Source organism: Mytilus galloprovincialis, chromosome 3 (assembly GCF_965363235.1).
Source record: "Mytilus galloprovincialis chromosome 3, xbMytGall1.hap1.1, whole genome shotgun sequence".
NCBI classification, from domain to species: Eukaryota; Metazoa; Mollusca; class Bivalvia; order Mytilida; family Mytilidae; genus Mytilus; species Mytilus galloprovincialis.
Window position 1 is genome coordinate 69,970,470 of NC_134840.1, and position 18,281 is coordinate 69,988,750.

Below are 18,281 nucleotides of genomic sequence, written 5' to 3' on the forward strand. Positions count from 1 at the left end.
TCTATTGTTATCGTTTAATGACCACCGGAACGTCTCTCTTGTTATCTTTGAAAAAAAACGATGCATTCTGACTTTAAATAGACAACCAATCAGTGACCTGAATTCATGTGAACTATATTATAACCCACGGTAAACACTGACTTTTCACCCTTGCTTATCGTGACCGCGACTTTGCGAAAATACGTCTCTCGGCTGCCTGTAAACATTTGAAAAAGATATTTTTTATCTTTTTGAATTTATATTTTTGTCAGTGAAGTAGCCGGCACTTGAAGCCACCGAAAGCCCTGATCATCAGAATCCTCTCAATTTAAAAGGTACGTAAGTTTCGTCTTCTATGTAATTTGAAATTGCCGCCAACTTATTAATAGACTACTGACGTATGTAATACGTATCGATGACAAACAATATTCCTACGACTTTTGCCATTTTGGAAATGTAAACGACTCATCTTTATAGATTTTCGGCGACCAAATATTTCATACAATTGTTCTTTGGCATCTTAGCCAACAGCACAGGGGATAATAAACTATAGAAGGATTTCTATCGAGCACTACTTCCTATGTGCAACTTCAATACTTTTGGGAAAATCGACGACCATTTAACGTTTTTATGATAATATTTTTTATATTCCAGAATAAAAAGTATGACAAAAGTGTCCAATTAGTTATAAATAACATGATAGCCAGCCAGATAATAAAAGTGGCACATATTTCAGCATTTATTGGATAGAACATAAATCTAGGGTGCTCGCATAAAGCAGCTTAACTGCTTAAAAAAATCTCAAATTGCAACATTGGTGGTCCGGGACAGTCCCTGAGTGAACAGCGCAAGGTACAATGTAGGACAGAAATAAGACGAGAATAAACTGACACTCACAGGCACTTGTTTCCTATCCACGAAAAGATCTACTATCCCTGTAGTCCAAATAAAAATAAGGTCTCTAATGGCTATTATATTATTTTCCTTTGACACCTTGTAAATATATAGGGATAGTAGATCTTGTCAAGGATAGAAAACAAGTGCCTGTGAACCACAAGACAAGCAACTGAATGGAAAAAAATAACATCCACTAACAAATAATGGTAGCTTTTGTCCGAAAACTTTTGATTAACAATGTGTAAAACATTTGCAAGAAACTTACGCGTATCTTTTTGCTTATATCTTTTGCAGAGTCCATGACAACACCATATCACTTTGCTATAAACTTCAAAAGAATTATTCTCAATGCTGATTCTTGCGGCATTTACAGATTCAGTCTGTTTCAAATAAAGTCTTTGAAGAACAGAAATTACTTATCAATCCAAACGTCAAAATGATGCAGACTAAAAAATCAGAGACAACGGTGTAGAAACGTTCTAGCAAATATGTCTTGGGAAGCTTTAGTTAAAGGTTAAGACAGTTAAAAGAATATTTGTTGAGAACTTTTTAACATTTTCACAAACAGAAGATGTAGGAAGTCTTTTTTAAACGAATTTTTAACTCGCGTTTTTTTAGTTTGGTTTATCATTGTTTATCCGAAGACCGCAAAGAAGATGAAAAAAAATGTCCACAATCCACCCATAAATATGATTTCAATTTTCCTATTGTGAACTTTCCATTTTTTGTACCAAAATTGAACCATTGTCTCCCTATACAGTATATCAGGATGAAAGTTCAGAGCTGTGTTTTACTATGATGACTTGTCTTTAAAGTGGTTCGCTGGTTATGAGGTCCCTTTGATACATTTCTCTCCTCTTTTACAAAAAACTGTAGTTACTCATTTTCCCAGTCTTGTCACACCAGGTAGATATTTTTATACAACTGCAAATAATTTGCTTTCGTACAAAGCTATCATGTAGTCATTGGCTTTGTCATCTGAAGACATATTTGGTTTCCAGGCAATATTTTACATTAAGCATATGGATCTCCATGAAATTTCTGCAGAAGGTTCAATACCACTAAAGGAAGGTTGGGATTAGTTACAAGGAGTATGGTACCAACAGTTTAAGTTTGAAGGGTCACAAATAAAACTTTGATTTCACTAAAAAAGAATTGGTGTTTTTTTTATCCTGAATCTAACCATGTTGTTAGATTTTGAATATCCAACCATTCTAAGTAAATCAAATGTCCTATTTCATTTTTTTTTAGATTTTTGACCACATTTATTTTGTGTCAAAACTTATATTATGTCTAATATTTTATCAAAATCAAAATTCTGACAGAATCTGGCTTGAATATTGTGTCTTAAATTTAAAATTACTAAGAATTTGGGCTGACCAGGAGACTTAAAGCTTATCAATGATACTAATCTGTAATTTAGAAATCAAGGTAAGATATCATTTATCAATCTAAAAAGTAATACTTCAAACAAACAATGACAAACCAGAACCTAAATACCAAAAAATAATTGTTCACAATAAATGCGCAGAAACAAGAAACAGGGAACTGACCAAACTATATTATGTATGAAACCTGAAAATGGTCTGGGCTGAAAACTTTTAGTTTCAGGTCAGGTGAAATCTGAAACTAACAGACTAGTACAATGTAGTACTGTACTTAATTTTTGCAACTGGGTTTTAACAAGCTAAGTTAAACCACAAAAAAATAGTAACCATTACTTGTTGCCTTCAATTTAATTAAATATTATGCATTTGAGTGAAAAAACAAAACTGATCTACTGTTGCTGTGCCTTTTCTGTAAATTAACTTTTAAAGCTGACTATGAGGTATGGGCTTTGCTCATTGTTGAAGGCAGTACAGTGACCTATAGTTGTTAATTTCTGTGTCATTTGCTCTCTTGTGGAGAGTTGTGTCATTGGCTAAATCATATGATCATACTAAATCCTCTTTTTTTTTTAACTTCACTATTAAACATTTCCTTTGCATGCATCACAATGATAGTACTAGGTTTGTGGTGCATTAAACTAGTTTAACCTCACCACAGTAAGGCCTTCTGGATCATGTGTTGTCTATTATTATTTGTATTGGTTATTTCAATGTACATGTTGTATGTCTCTTTATTTCTGACTAGTTGGGTGTTGTTGGTTGATTTCTTCAACTGAACTACATGTTTGTGGTATTTTAGGAGAATTCTGTTACCCTTTGATGTACTATTCTGATGTTTAGAGAAAAAACTTCTAATTTTGGTACCTACAATGTAGAACAAATGTATCTATATACATCCACAGGTCACCTTACATACTTCCTCTGTATATTTCATAAAAATGTTTGATGCAAATACATGAAATATTTTATACTTAAATAAAGGATTTTTTTTGATGCCCCCGCTGTAGTGGAGGGGGCATCAAGTTTTACCCTCATCCATCTGTACATCTTATACACAATGCTTTTATCACAAAATTTTTTTAAATACAGATCAAATTTAAATTGGCAGTGTCACTGAAACTGTTCTAGAGTTACGTCTCTTTATGAATGGAAAAATTACAAAATTTTAACATTCCGTTCTCTAACTTTAATTTGCCTCAACTAAATGGTTTTTTGAATTTTGGTGCTGTCACTTTTATCGTCCTAGAGTTATGTCCCTTTATAAATGGAAAAATTGCAAAATGTTTAGTTTCTGTTCTCAAACTTAAGTTTACCTCAACCAAATGTTATGAAACTCATTGATAATGCTTATTACCACAAAATACAGATCATGTTAGAATTTATGTGGTTTACTTTAACCATTCATGAGTTATGCCTCTTTATAAATGGAAAACACTGCAAAATATTAAGTTTCAGTTTTCTCACTAAAGTTGCTTAAACCAAATGTTATGAAATTTATACACAATGCTTTTATCCACAAAAATACAGATCAAATTGAATTACTGTGGCGTCACTTTAATCATTATCTAGTTATGTCCCTTTATAAAAATTGCAAAATGTTAAGTTTCCTTTCTGTAACTTAAGTTTGTCCCAACCAAATGTAATGAGACCTACCTATACACAATACTTATTATCACAAACTCAGATCAAGTACAAATTTTGGTAGCATCACTTTTATTGTTCTTGAGTTATTCTCCTTTATAATGTTGTATGCAAGCTGGGGCATCATCTGTGTCCAAATTGGGACACATTCTCCCTTGATTTTATTTAAGAGCTGTTAAACAATTGCAGCTTTCTGAGGGTTCATCCTTCTGAATGTCTTTCTGTCTTCTATTTTTTGTTTCTGCACTTAATAACTAATTGTCCATATCCATGATTTTTATGAAATTCGTACACGTCACTAAAAGGACTCAGTGTTAAGAATCAAAACACAATGACGGAGCAAAATTTTGAAAGTTGGTCATCTACCCTTCTAGAGTTATGCCCCTTATTAACTTGGCCTATTGTAAAAGCTTGAGTAGGGCACGTTTGTATCCTCATACACATTTTCAGTTATAATAATATTATTATTAAGATATTAATTTGTTTTTCAGTTGCTTTAATTGTGTCATGGGATATTGTTACAATTCAGGGGCAGATCCTGGCATTTTAAAAGGGTGAGGTTCCCAACCAAGGATAAAAGTGGGGGAGGGTTCCAACCATATACACCCATTCAAATGCATTCATCATATAAAAAAGGGAGATTCAATACCCTTATATATTGTTATACTGTAAAGTGATGGTATTGATTCAGGATATAACTTTTTAAGACAACTGATTGAAGATAACAACTGGATTTTCTGATGAAAGGCAATCACAGGCTGACTTTTAGCAAAAAGCCTGATCATATATGCATTGTACATATTTTGAGATAAGAGATTACATCTTTTTTTATGATTACCTTAGGGACGACATCAAAAGTTCAATGTAGGATAAAAAACTTAATTCACATAGTTTTTTCACTGACCCCCCCCCCCCCCCCCTCTTAACTTAATTTAGGAAAAATTGATTTACCTATATAGATATATGTAAAATCCATTTTAGATTAACAAAACTTGCAGCAATGAGCAATGATAACACCCTCCCCCCCCCCCCCCCCCCCCCAAACTATTTGATTTAAGTTTTTTTATCCTACATCGATCTTTTGATGTCATCCCTTAATTTATTGATTATATAATACATTGACAGAGCACTTACTGCAACACAAAGTGGTTAGTGGGATACTTCTATTGACAAAGCATGGACAAGAAGCCTTCACTTATGGGGAGCTTTCAAATCTTCTTCAGGTATTTATGATATAAATCTTCTTTTGTTTATTTTGATATGATTTGATATTTTCCCATAAGTGCTAGAATGAAATTTGAAAAAATAGATATGACAGAAATTTTAAGTAAAAAAAGGGCACAGTGAGCCTTTTTAGCTCACCTGGCCCGAAGGGCCAAGTGAGCTTTTCCCATCACTTGGCGTCCGTCGTCCGTCGTCCGTCGTCCGTCGTCGTCGTCGTCGTCGTCCGTCGTCGTTAACTTTTACAAAAATCTTCTCCTCTGAAACTACTGGGCCAAATTAAACCAAACTTGGCCACAATCATCATTGGGGTATCTAGTTTAAAAAATGTGTGGTGTGACCTGGCCAACCAACCAAGATGGCCGCCATGGCTAAAAATAGAACATAGGGGTAAAATGCAGTTTTTGGCTTATAACTCAAAAACCAAAGCATTTAGAGCAAATCTGACATGGGGTAAAATTGTTTATCAGGTCAAGATCTTTCTGCCCTCAAATTTTGAGATGAATCCGACAACCCGTTGTTGGGTTGCTGCCCCTGAATTGGTAATTTTAGGGATTTTTTGCTGTTTTTGGTTATTATCTTGAATATTATTATAGATAGAGATAAACTGTAAACAGCAATAATGTTCAGCAAAGTTAGATTTACAAATAAGTCAACATGACCAAAATGGTCAGTTGACCCCTTTAGGAGTTATTGACCTTTATAGTCAATTTTTAAGCGTTTTTCGTAAATCTTAGAAATCTTTTACAAAAATCTTCTCCTCTGAAACTACTGGGCCAAATTAATCCAAGCTTGGCCACAACCATCTTTGGGGTATCTAGTTTAAAAAATGTGTGGCGTGACCCGGCCAACCAACCAAGATGGCTACCATGGCTAAAAATAGAACATAGGGGTAAAATGCAGTTTTTGGCTTATAACTCAAAACCCAAAGCATTTAGAGCAAATATGACATGGGTTAAAAGTGTTAATCAGGTCAAGATCTATTTGTCCTGAAATTTTCAGATGAATCAGACAACCTGTTGTTGGGTTGCTGCCCCTGAATTGGTATTTTTAAGGAAATTTTGCTGTTTTTTGTTATTATCTTGAATATTATTATAGATAGAGATAAACTGTGTCAGCAATAATGTTCAGCAAAGTAAGATTTACAAATATGTCAACACGAACAAAATGGTCAGTTGACCCCTTTAGGAGTTATTGCCCTTTATAATCAAATTTTAACCATTTTTTCGTAAATCTTAGTAATCTTTTACAAAAATCTTCTCCTCTGAAACTACTTGGCCAAATTAAACCAAACTTGGCCACAATCATCATTGGGGTATCTAGTTTTAAAAATGTGTGGCGTGACCAGCTCAACCAACCAAGATGGCCGCCATGGCTAAAAATAGAACATAGGGGTAAAATGCAGTTTTTGGCTTATAACTCAAAAACCAAAGCATTTAGAGCAAATCTGACATGGGGGTAAAATTGTTTATCAGGTTAAGATCTTTCTGCCCTCAAATTTTCAGATGAAAACGACAACCCGTTGTTGGGTTGCTGCCCCTGAATTGGTAATTTTAGGGAATTTTTGCTGTTTTTGGTTATTATCTTGAATATTATTATAGATAGAGATAAACTGTGAACAGCAATAATGTTCAGCAAAGTTAGATTTACAAATAAGTCAACATGACCAAAGTGGTCAGTTGACCCCTATAGGAGTTATTGACCTTTATAGTCAATTTTTAACCATTTTTCGTAAATCTTAGAAATCTTTTACAAAAATCTTCTCCTCTGAAACTACTGGGCCAAATTAAACCAAACTTGGCCACAATCATCTTTGGGGTATCTAATTGAAAAAAATGTGTCCGGTGACCCGGCCATCCAACCAAAATGGCTGCAACGGCTAAAAATAGAACATAGGGGTAAAATGCATTTTTTGGCTTATAACTCAAAAGCCGAAGCATTTAGAGAAAATCTGACATGTGTTAAATTGTCTATCAGGTCAAGATCTATTTGCCCTAATATTTTCACATGGATCGGATAACCTGTTGTTAGGTTACTGCCCTGAGTTGGTAATTTTAAGGAAATTTTGCCATTTTTTGTTATTATCTTGAATATTATTATAGACAGAGATAAACTGTAAACAGCAACAATGTTCAGCAAAACAAGATCTACAAATAAGTTTTCATGACCAAAATAGTCAATTGACCCTTTAAGGAGTAATTGCCCTTTATAGTTAATTTTTAGCATTTTTCATAAATTTTTGTAAATTTTTAGAAAATATTTTCCACTGTAATTACTGGGCCAAGTTCATTATAGATTGAGATAATTGTAGCAACAAGAATGTTCAGTAAAGTAAGATCTACAAACACATCACCATCACCAAAACACAATTATGTCATGAATTTATCTGTGTCCATTGTTTAATATGCACATAGACCAAGGTGAGCGACACAGGCTCTTGAGAGCCTCTAGTTTGATGAAGTGAACTCCTTTAAAAAACCAAGCTTATATTATTTATAAAACAAGAATGTGTCCACAGTACACGGATGCCCCACTCGCACTATCATTTTCTATGTTTAAAGGACTGTGAAATTGGAATAAATTCTCTAATTTGGCATTAAAATTAGAATGATCTTATCAAAGGGAACATGTATACTAAGTTTCAAGTTGATTGGACTTCTACTTTATCAAAAACTACCTTGACCAAAAACTTTAACCTGAAATTTGCACTATCATTTTCTATGTTCAGTGAACCGTAAAATTGGGGTCAAAACTCTAATTTGGCATTTAAATTAGAAAGATCATATCATAGGGCACATGTATACTAAGTTTCAAGTTGATTGGACTTCAACTTCATCAAAAACTACCTTGACCAAAAACTTTAACCTGAAGCCAAAAACTTTAACCTGAAATTTGCACTATCATTTTCTATGTTCAGTGAACCGTAAAATTGGGGTCAAAACTCTAATTTGGCATTTAAATTAGAAAGATCATATCATAGGGCACATGTATACTAAGTTTCAAGTTGATTGGACTTCAACTTCATCAAAAACTACCTTGACCAAAAACTTTAACCTGAAGCCAAAAACTTTAACCTGAAATTTGCACTATCATTTTCTATGTTCAGTGAACCGTAAAATTGGGGTCAAAACTCTAATTTGGCATTTAAATTAGAAAGATCATATCATAGGGCACATGTATACTAAGTTTCAAGTTGATTGGACTTCAACTTCATCAAAAACTACCTTGACCAAAAACTTTAACCTGAAGCGGGACAGACGGACGGACGGACGGACGGACGAACGAACGGACGCACAGACCAGAAAACATAATGCCCCTCTACTATCGTAGGTGGGGCATAAAAACATATATATATATATATATATATATATATATATATATATATATATATATATATATATATATATATATATATATATATATATATATATATATATATATATATATATATATATATATATATATATATATATATATATATATATATATATATGGTCAAGGTATATATATCTCATTAAATTAATAATAAAATAGGATATGATTCAACTACTTAGTAATAAACATTGTTACATGTGTAGAATCAGCATATCAAAGAACCTAAAGAATTAAATTTATTTGAAATTAAATCCAAAATCTGAATATATATATATTCAGATTTTGGATTTAATTTCAAATAAATTTAATTCTTTAGAAATTAAATCCAAAATCTGAATATATATATATTCAGATTTTGGATTTAATTTCAAATAAATTTAATTCTTTAGGTCCAAAATCTGAATATATATATATATATATATATATATTCAGATTTTGGATTTAATTTCAAATAAATTTAATTCTTTAGGATATATATATATATATATTCAGATTTTGGATTTAATTTCAAATAAATTTAATTCTTTAGGTTCTTTGATATGCTGATTCTACACATGTAACAATGTTTATTACTAAGTAGTTGAATCATATCCTATTTTATTATTAATTTAATGAGATATATATGTTACATCAAATCTAATTTTAAAAAACTATTTTTTATGCCCCACCTACGATAGTAGAGGGGCATTATGTTTTCAGGTCTGTGCTTCGTTCGTTCGTCCATCAGTTTGTCCGTTTGTCTGTGCGTCCGATCAGGTTAAAGTTTTTGGTCAAGGTAGTTTTTGAAGAAGCTGAAGTCCAATCAACTTGAAACTTAGTACACTTGTTGCTTATGATATGATCTTTCTATTTTTAAAGCCAAATTAGTCTTTTGACCCCAATTTCACGGTCCACTGAACATAGAAAATGAAAGTGGGAGTTTCAGGTTAAAGTTTTTGGTCAAGGTAGTTTTTGATGAAGCTGAAGTCCAATCAACTTGAAACTTAGTACACTTGTTGCTTATGATATGATCTTTCTAATTTTAAAGCCAAATTAGACTTTTGACCCCAATTTCACGGTCCACTGAACATAGAAAATGAAAGTGGGAGTTTCAGGTTAAAGTTTTTGTCAAGGTAGTTTTTGATGAAATTGAAGTCCAATCAACTTGAAACTTAGTACATATGTTCTCTATAGTATAATCTTTCTAATTATAATGCCTAATTAGATTATTACCCAATTTCACGGTCCATGGAACATGGAAAAGGATAGTGTGAGTGGGGCATCAATGTACTTTTGACACATTCTTGTTTGTAATTCATTCAGTTTGAGTTATTTCCCTTTTAACAAAAAATGATATGGATAAAATAAAACTGTATTTCATTTCGACATGAATTAAAAATATATAGGGCTCTTTCAAATGCTGAATCAAAACCTGTATATAGATATGAGATCTTTTGGTACAGCTTTCAAGTTGGTCCGAATCAGGGTCCAAAATTAAACTTTTGCATTTTTCATTTCTATTCTCTAACTATAGTGAGGGGCCTCTTTGGCCGAGTGGTCTAAGTAGCTATTGAACATAAATGAAGAAAAACCGGAATAAATATTATGTAAACACACCTTATTCATTTATTCAACAATTACCCTTTCCATTGGCACATGCATTTCATATTGCTTTACACAGAGTGACCTCTAACACTTCCAATCGGCCAGAATACATGATACAGAAGTGGAAGGAAACCTTATTTTTTAAAAGCATGTTTTTTAATATACATTTCCTGATGGAGATTTAATGATTAAGTATAAAAACTCCATTGAGCTTAGTCTATTCTTAAATTAGAGGCGTGGTAACTGCAATGGAAAAATTTGAGTCGTCTGCATCGGTCAAATGTTCTACCTAGATGGAAAATTTCGATTATTTGACCTGTTTGTTCACATGAATATTTCTTTTGTTAATATTGTTGTTAATGAATGTCATGTGCACATTGTTTTAGGATGAAAAACAGCAGTTTATAGACTCTTTTAGAGGATTGAATCCAGCTTCAAATTACAATACATTTCTGTTGACAGTTGGAAAGAGACCAACAGTGCAGTATAAGATATACAAACAATCATATTGCAGGTATGGTAATCACACAATATTTAGAATGCACACACACTTATTATTAAGTATTTGGTAATACATATGATTCATATCATATCAGAAAATTTAGTTTTAAAATAAGCACTTTATAAAAATTATAAAAAAAAGTGTTTGGTGGACCATGCAGTTCTTAAATAAGAACTCCAGTGTTACAAATCATGTTTTTTTTTTTTTTTTTTTTTTTTATCTTATTGACCTTTTGACACTTTTGATTTATGTCCAAACATTTTAGAGGCTTTTATGGTTGCAAGTGACATATGAATCTCTTATACATTTTTCTATTAGCAAAGTTATTGTGAATTCATTTATTTTTTGTGAATACCAATTTTCAAGGATAGAGGAAAACTTGCTTTTTTGTGGATGTTTGATTTTGTGGTTTTGCCAAATATAAAAAAATAAGATGTGGTATGATTGCCAATGAGACAACTCTCCACAAGAGACCAAAATGACACTTCCTTCAACAATGTGCAAAACCTGTACTGCATAGTCAGCTATAAAAAGGCCCCTAAATGACAATGTAAAACAATTCAAACGAGAAAACTAAGATCCATAGTATAAAGTAAATGTCTCATACGTATACTTTGATCCTTTCCAAGTGTTTTTATGCCCCACCTACGATAGTAGAGGGGCATTATGTTTGCTGGTCTGTGCGTCCGTTCGTTCGTTCGTCCGTCCGTCTGTTCGTTCGTTCGTTCGTTCGTTCGTTCGTCTGTTCGTTCGTCCGTCTGTCCCGCTTCAGGTTAAAGTTTTTGGTCAAGGTAGTTTTTGATGAAGTTGAAGTCCAATCAACTTGAAACTTAGTACACATGTTCCTTATGATATGATCTTTCTAATTTAAATGCCAAATTAGAATTTTTACCCCAATTTTACGGTTCACTGATAGAAAATGATAGTGCAAATTTCAGGTTAAAGTTTTTGGCTTCAGGTTAAAGTTTTTGGTCAAGGTAGTTTTTGATGAAGTTGAAGTCCAATCAACTTGAAACTTAGTATACATGTGCCCTATGATATGATCTTTCTAATTTAAATGCCAAATTAGAGTTTTGACCCCAATTTTACGGTTCACTGAACATAGAAAATGATAGTGCAAATTTCAGGTTAAAGTTTTTGGTCAAGGTAGTTTTTGATAAAGTAGAAGTCCAATCAACTTGAAACTTAGTATACATGTTCCCTTTGATAAGATCATTCTAATTTTAATGCCAAATTAGAGAATTATTCCAATTTCACAGTCCTTTAAACATAGAAAATGATAGTGTGAGTGGGGCATCCGTGTACTGTGGACACATTCTTGTTTTTTCTGAATTATAGAGGGAATGCCACACCTCCCCCCCCCCTGACAAAAAATTAAAGCCCCCCTGACAAAAAATTAAAAGCCAGGTTCATGTACAAAGAAACTATACCATTTATCGAAACCAATAAAATTCTTTATATGGCATTGAAATAAGCAAAACAGAAAAAAATCTGAAGAAGAGGCCTTTCTATATATAAAGCATACAATGGTAGGGCAAATGAAAAGAAACCTTAAAAATTAATAATTAATTGATACAAACCATGATTGTCAGTTGAAGATCTGCATTTGTGAGAAATGAGAAACTTGTGAGACATCACAGAAATAAGAACAACAATTATACATAAATGGAGTCAGTACTGTGTTGCAAAAAGTAAAATCACAAAAAATAAGAACTCTGAGGAATATTTAAAACGGAAAGTTCCCAGTCAAATGGCAAAATAAAAAGTTCAAACGAATCAAATGAATGTATAAGAACTATCATATTCCTGACTTGGTACAGGCAAATTATGGCTTGGTAATATGAACACTTTTTATCTTTATAGATGGTATATTATCAGTTTTATATTCAAAGGCCTTACTCAGTAACCTTCAATTCAATTTTCTGATATATTAATAGGACATGAAATATCTATTTGAAAATTTTAGCTAATACCTATTGTGGATTCTTTTATTTTCGTGGGTATCAATTTTCGTGGATTGATAAAAACTTGCATTTTTCCATTTTTCGTGGATATTTGATTTCGTAGTTTTACCAATCTCTGCATACAAACCCTATGTAATATTTGTGATTCCTTGAAAATTTTGAATATGTGATTCACTTGTACCCAAAAAAATTGGTGTGCAACTAATAATAATGAATCCGCAGTATTTAAATTTTTAGCTAGAATAAGGATAATAATGAATCCGCAGTATTTAAATTTTTAGCTAGAATAAGGTGCCAAATGTAGGCCTTATAAGACCTACATTTTGCACTCATAATGAGTAGTTTAAAAAAAAAGATAATTGTCTAAGGCCAAAAACCAGCCTAGCTGTCCTCAATACTTTAATATTTGATCTAGTTGTATATTTTTTACAGTATTTATGCAACATCAGAAAGTGACAGAGATGGTCTGGCAGTTTGTAATCTTCCCTATGGTATAATGATATGTACATTTCATCAGCCAGTACAATGTTGTAAAGCTGTACAATGCATTGAAAAATTCTGTGATCTTCTCAGAACATGAACAAGTTAAAATGAGTTTCAAGGGTATACTGTGTTATGGAAACAGCTTGAATTAAATTCATTCCTGATAAAATTAGTTAAAAAAGTAACTGATGAAGGACAGCATTCAATTGTGATCTCAGATTTGATTGAGAATGACCTTTTCAATAAACTAAATTCCTGTGCTTTTGAAAGGGAACTTTAAAACATTATGGTGTAGTTGAAGAGGATTGTGTACTAAATCATTCTTGGAAATATTTATTAGCTTGCTGTACATCAAATGTTGCAAGACAAGTGTTACTTTATATATATGTTGAATTAGATGTGTCACTTTGTATATTTTGTATTCAGTCAATATTAATGTGGTGAAAAAGATTTGAAAATATTAAATGAAATCTATTTCATAACATGGATTTTAACATTTCATAGGTCAGGAGATTTAGAAATAAAAAAGGAATAAAAGTTACAAACTAAAAACCCTAATGATGAGTGTGGCCAATTTTAGTTGAATTTGCCTCAGAAGTTTAAATGTTATGTAAAAGACAACAAAAATTAACCAATTTTTTAATAATTGACTATAAAGGACAATAAATGCTTGTGGGGACAACTGATCATTTTGGTCATGTTGACTTATTTTTAGATCTTTCTTTGCAGTACAGTATTGTTGTAATACATATTTTGCACAACGTATTTGGAATTTGTGGTCCTCAATGCCCTTCAACTTTGTACTTGTTTGTCTTGATAACTATTTTGATCTGAGCGTCACTGATGAGTCTTATATAAACGAAACGCGCATCTGGCGTATTAAATTATAATCCTGGTACCATTGATAACTATTTACACCACTTGGTCGATGCCACTGCTGGTGTATGTTTCGTTCCAGAGGGTATCCCAGCTCAATTGTCAGCACTTCAGTGTTGACATGAATATCAATTATATGGTAATTTTTATATATTTCCTGTTGACAAAACTTTGAATTTTTCGCAAAAAACAAAGGATTTTCTAATCCCAGGATTAAACTACTTTAGCCGTATTTAGCACAACTTTTTGGAATTTTGGGTCCTGAATGCTCTTCAGCTTTGTACTTGTTTGGCTTGATAACTATGTTGATCTGAGCGTCACTGGTGAGTGTTATTTAGACAAAACACGCTTTTGGAGTATAAAATTATAATCCTTGTGCCTTTGATAGCTATTTACACCACTGGATCGCTGCCACTGCTGGTGGACATTTCGTCCCCTAGGGTATCACCAGCTTAGTAGTCAGCACTTTGCTCTTGACATGAATATCAATTATTTGGTCATTTTTATAAATTTCCTGTTGACAAAACTTTGAATTTTGCGAAAAACTACATATTTTCAAAAACAGAGTGAATCTTTGTGAACGCCGCCGCCGCCTACGGAATGTAGGTTTGATATGGCTGGTTTTTTCGACAAAAGTGGAATGCTCCTCAAAAACTTATTCATGCTCTTGACAAGAACAAAACATATTTTTGCTGTTGTCAAAAGTCCAAATGTCTATGATTTTTTGCTGTCTACTTCTTTCTTTCTCTGCTTTCTCAAAAAAAATGATCATTTTAGAAATTAGAAATACCATGGAAGCTATATGGAAACATTATAATTTAGAAATGCATTTATTTCAGAATTAAGATCACTAATAAACAAACACTTTACAAATCAAATTAACATATACTACTTATGTCTAAAGAATACGAGATATGGTATCGTTACTTTTTGTATCCAACAAACAAATGTCAAAATTATAAAAGAATATGAAAAAAAATCTTATTTGATTTGCAATGTTGCATCTCGTTACTACTGTTTTCAAAAATAAGCACAACTCCTACCGTAAAGTAAGCTATGTAAGCCCCGAAATGACAGAATGTAAATCAATCTAAACGAGAAAGTCAGAGGCCTGTTTAATGTAAAAAAAAAAAAATAAACAAACAAAAATCAAACAAACAAATTTAATATGAATTCAACAAATGAGCGTTAAACCTTCCCTCAAACATACGACAGTTAAGTAACCAGCGCAACATTAGAACAAAATGTGAAAGTCATTGATAACATTAATAGTACCATAAGTATCAGATGTACATTTCGACAAATAAAATATCTTAAGGATGTACTAATAGGTGAGGTTTTGGAATTTGTGTCAAATTTTCGGACTCCTTGGTGTTTTCCTATACAAAACAAGGTAAAATATTTTGCTCCATAACACCCATTCATTTTTTCATATAAGACTAAATACCTCATGAAAGGTCATTTACCAAAATTTTAAAAGATTCTTAATTTTCTTTCTTTTGTTTGGGACCCAAATGATACCAATACAAACATAAGGTAAAAGTCTGAGTCAGCCTTTTCCCGCCATAAGATAAGATAATTTTATTAACCAATCATGGTGCCCAAAATTTGAGCTATACAATCAAATGAATTACAAAATAAAGCACAGAAAATGATTAGAATGATTAAAGTACATTTAAACAAAAAACCACATGAATACACATTTACACTAATTAACCTGATATAAATCAAGTTATTGACAAAACATAGTTATGGGTGCCACTGTGACCTGGAGAAATTACATAAATCTTGATAGTTCTAGGTCTATGGGAGACAACTCCTGATCAATTTTATTTCCTATATATATATATATCTATAAATATTTTTTCTTCTATTTTTTTTTTTTTTTTCTTTTTCAAACAACAATATTTTCTATAATTTTCTTTCATTCTTCAAAAAGGGAGTGTAATAAATTAGATAAGTTTGAAGTAACAAACAAATCTTCAGATGAAAGAATCCAAACAAATTTCATTTCATCAGATAATCTTGAAAAATTTTTGAATTTTGAATTTAAATTAGATAGATGTTGAGATCGAGTATCTTTTAGAACAGGACATTTTAAAAGAAAATGTAGTTCGTCTTCAACTGCGTTCTTACATAGCTTACACTTTCTGTCTTCAGCTTTAATTCCAATATACCTCCCTCTTTCGATTTCAAGATCATGACAGCTAGTTCTAAATCTTGTGATTATTTGCCTGTCTTTTTTTGAATTCATTTTTAAATATGGTTCAAACATAAAAATATTTTTAAATTTTCTGTAAGTTCTTAATTTATTACCAGACTGTAAATGAGTACACTTCCCAGAATTGCTTACTAAACTAGCTAACCAGCTTTCTTTAAATTTAATAGTTAAAGATGTTTTTACTTTTTTTAGAATATGGTTTTGTTTAAAGTTTGACTGGTTAACAAATAGATATTCTAAGTCTAGAAATTTAAATATATGTTTAATGCTTCCTATCCAAGATTCCTGGTTATGTTTGTCCATAGAATGAGATAGATTTATGGCTTCCCTTAGAATAATATTTGAAGGTTCAATATCTTTCATAAGATGGATCCAATATTTTACCATATTCATTATTACATAATACAGTGTAGGGAGTGAACCTAATTCTCCTCTACATGCCATATTTGATGTTTTTATATTAACTCCAAGTGAAAATTTACAAAGCTTAGTATGAATTTTCTCTAGTACAAGATAATCAGTTTCTTTTGATATAAAGTTATCCAAATGTATTTGTTTCTTATGTGGTATATAACCCCAAATTTCAGATCCATACAACAAGATTGGTCGGATTGTATGGTTATAGATGTGTAATAAAGTACTAGGTTTTGGGCTTTCCACTGAAAAGGTCTTCCTTAATTTGAAATATGCTTTCATTCCTTTGTTATAAAGTTCTTTCTTTGCTATTTGGAAACTCCCAGACGATGAAAAATTTATACCTAAGTATGTGTAGTTCTGTACACATTCTAAAGTCTGGTTTCCTAATGATATTTTAATATTTTTAAGTCTTCCTGATTTGTTAAATACAAGAACCTTGGTCTTTTTTGTGTTAACAGTCATTTTATAATCAACTGTAAATTTATTTAATTTGTTAACACAATTTTGAAGTCCTTGCTCTGATGATGATAAAAGAACTACATCATCAGCATACATTAAAATATTTAAGGGATGTGTATTTAATGGGATTGGGTCACATGTTTGGTCAAAATAGGTTGGCAAATCATTTAAATATATATTAAAGAGACAGGGACTGAGATTATCCCCTTGTCTTACTCCTATATTTGATTTAAAAAGGTTTGTCCTGTGTTGGTCTATTTTTACACAAGTTTCTGTGTTTTCATACATACATTTTATAATGTCATAAAATTTTGTTCCAACACCTATACATTTAAGTTTATAAAAAAGGTGGAGATGTGAAACTGAATCAAATGCACGCTTAAAATCTACAAAGCATGCATACAGAGGCTTCGAATTATTTTTCACAAATTTTTGAATGATGGTATTTAACACATACATATGGTCTGTTGTGCGACATCCTTTAGTAAAACCAATTTGCTCACTTCTAATTATATTTCTAGTTTTTAAAAATTTTGTCAACCTGTTATTTAGAATTGAATTAAATAACTTGCCTATGTTATCTGCAATAGTAATACCCCTGTAGTTTGATGGATCATGATTAGATCCAGACTTGTGAAGGGGGGTGATAAAGCCTTGGCCCCATAATTTTGGGTAAATACTACTTGAAAATACTAAGTTAAAGAGTTTTTGTATTAGAGGGATACAAACGGTGTGGCTATATTTTATCATTTCATTCGAGATCATGCTGAATCCACTCGATTTAGAATTCTTAAGACTTTTTATTGCTTTTTCTATTTCCTCAGGTGTTATTAAGTAGTCAAGTTCATTAAAAACATTTTCATTATGGAATGATTCAAGTTTCTTCTTAATCAAATCATCACTATATTGTTCATTCTTATTTAATTTTTGAAAGTATTCTTGCCATTCAGATGGGTCGATAGTATTCTCAGATTTGTTTTGACTATTATTTGAGATATTTTTAATTTTATCTAGTAGTTGCCAATAGGCTTTGGGATTTTGATCATATAAATTATCGAGTTTATTCATGATGTCTTGTTTGAATTTTCTTATTTTTGCTCTTCTTTGTTTTCGATATGATTTCAGGCATTTAAAAAAGGACCCTCGTACATAAGGATCTGTGTTGTGATTTTGCATTAATTTGTATTTTCGATATAAGTTTTGTTTTAAATTTATTATATCTTGATCTTGCCATTCTCTATTCTTTTTAATTTTCTTCTTCTTGCTTTTTTTTG

At 31.7% G+C, this 18,281-nt stretch overlaps 2 protein-coding genes across 4 annotated transcripts in view; one reads left to right on the forward strand and one right to left on the reverse strand.

The window, feature by feature from the left end:
• The window catches only part of LOC143068796 (zinc finger CCCH domain-containing protein 14-like), a 57,080-nt gene extending 55,781 nt beyond the window's left edge, over positions 1–1,299 (reverse strand). For 2 of the 3 annotated variants that reach the window (XM_076243097.1, XM_076243096.1), the window contains exon 1: positions 1,142–1,299. In XM_076243097.1, coding sequence (XP_076099212.1) covers positions 1,142–1,177 — 36 coding nt within the window. In that variant the 5' untranslated portion in view covers positions 1,178–1,299. The remainder of the gene's footprint in view (positions 1–1,141) is intronic. The other variant, XM_076243099.1, reaches the window with a different exon arrangement.
• LOC143068798 (uncharacterized) lies at positions 1,246–13,516 on the forward strand. The gene is made up of 4 exons (XM_076243101.1): positions 1,246–1,389; positions 5,031–5,128; positions 10,472–10,599; positions 12,984–13,516. The coding sequence occupies exons 1-4, from the start codon at positions 1,365–1,367 to the stop codon at positions 13,129–13,131; spliced, it is 399 nt and encodes a 132-aa protein (XP_076099216.1). The 5' UTR covers positions 1,246–1,364; the 3' UTR covers positions 13,132–13,516.
• Positions 13,517–18,281: the final 4,765 nt, after the last annotated feature.

Coding starts and splice junctions, on each gene's coding strand:
- LOC143068798 (XM_076243101.1), top strand. CDS start 1,365: ATGTCTTGGGAAGCTTTAGTTAAAG. Junction 1,390..5,030: donor TTGGGAAGCTTTAGTTAAAG/GTTAAGACAGTT, acceptor ATACATTGACAG/AGCACTTACTGCAACACAAA. Junction 5,129..10,471: donor AGCTTTCAAATCTTCTTCAG/GTATTTATGATA, acceptor ACATTGTTTTAG/GATGAAAAACAGCAGTTTAT.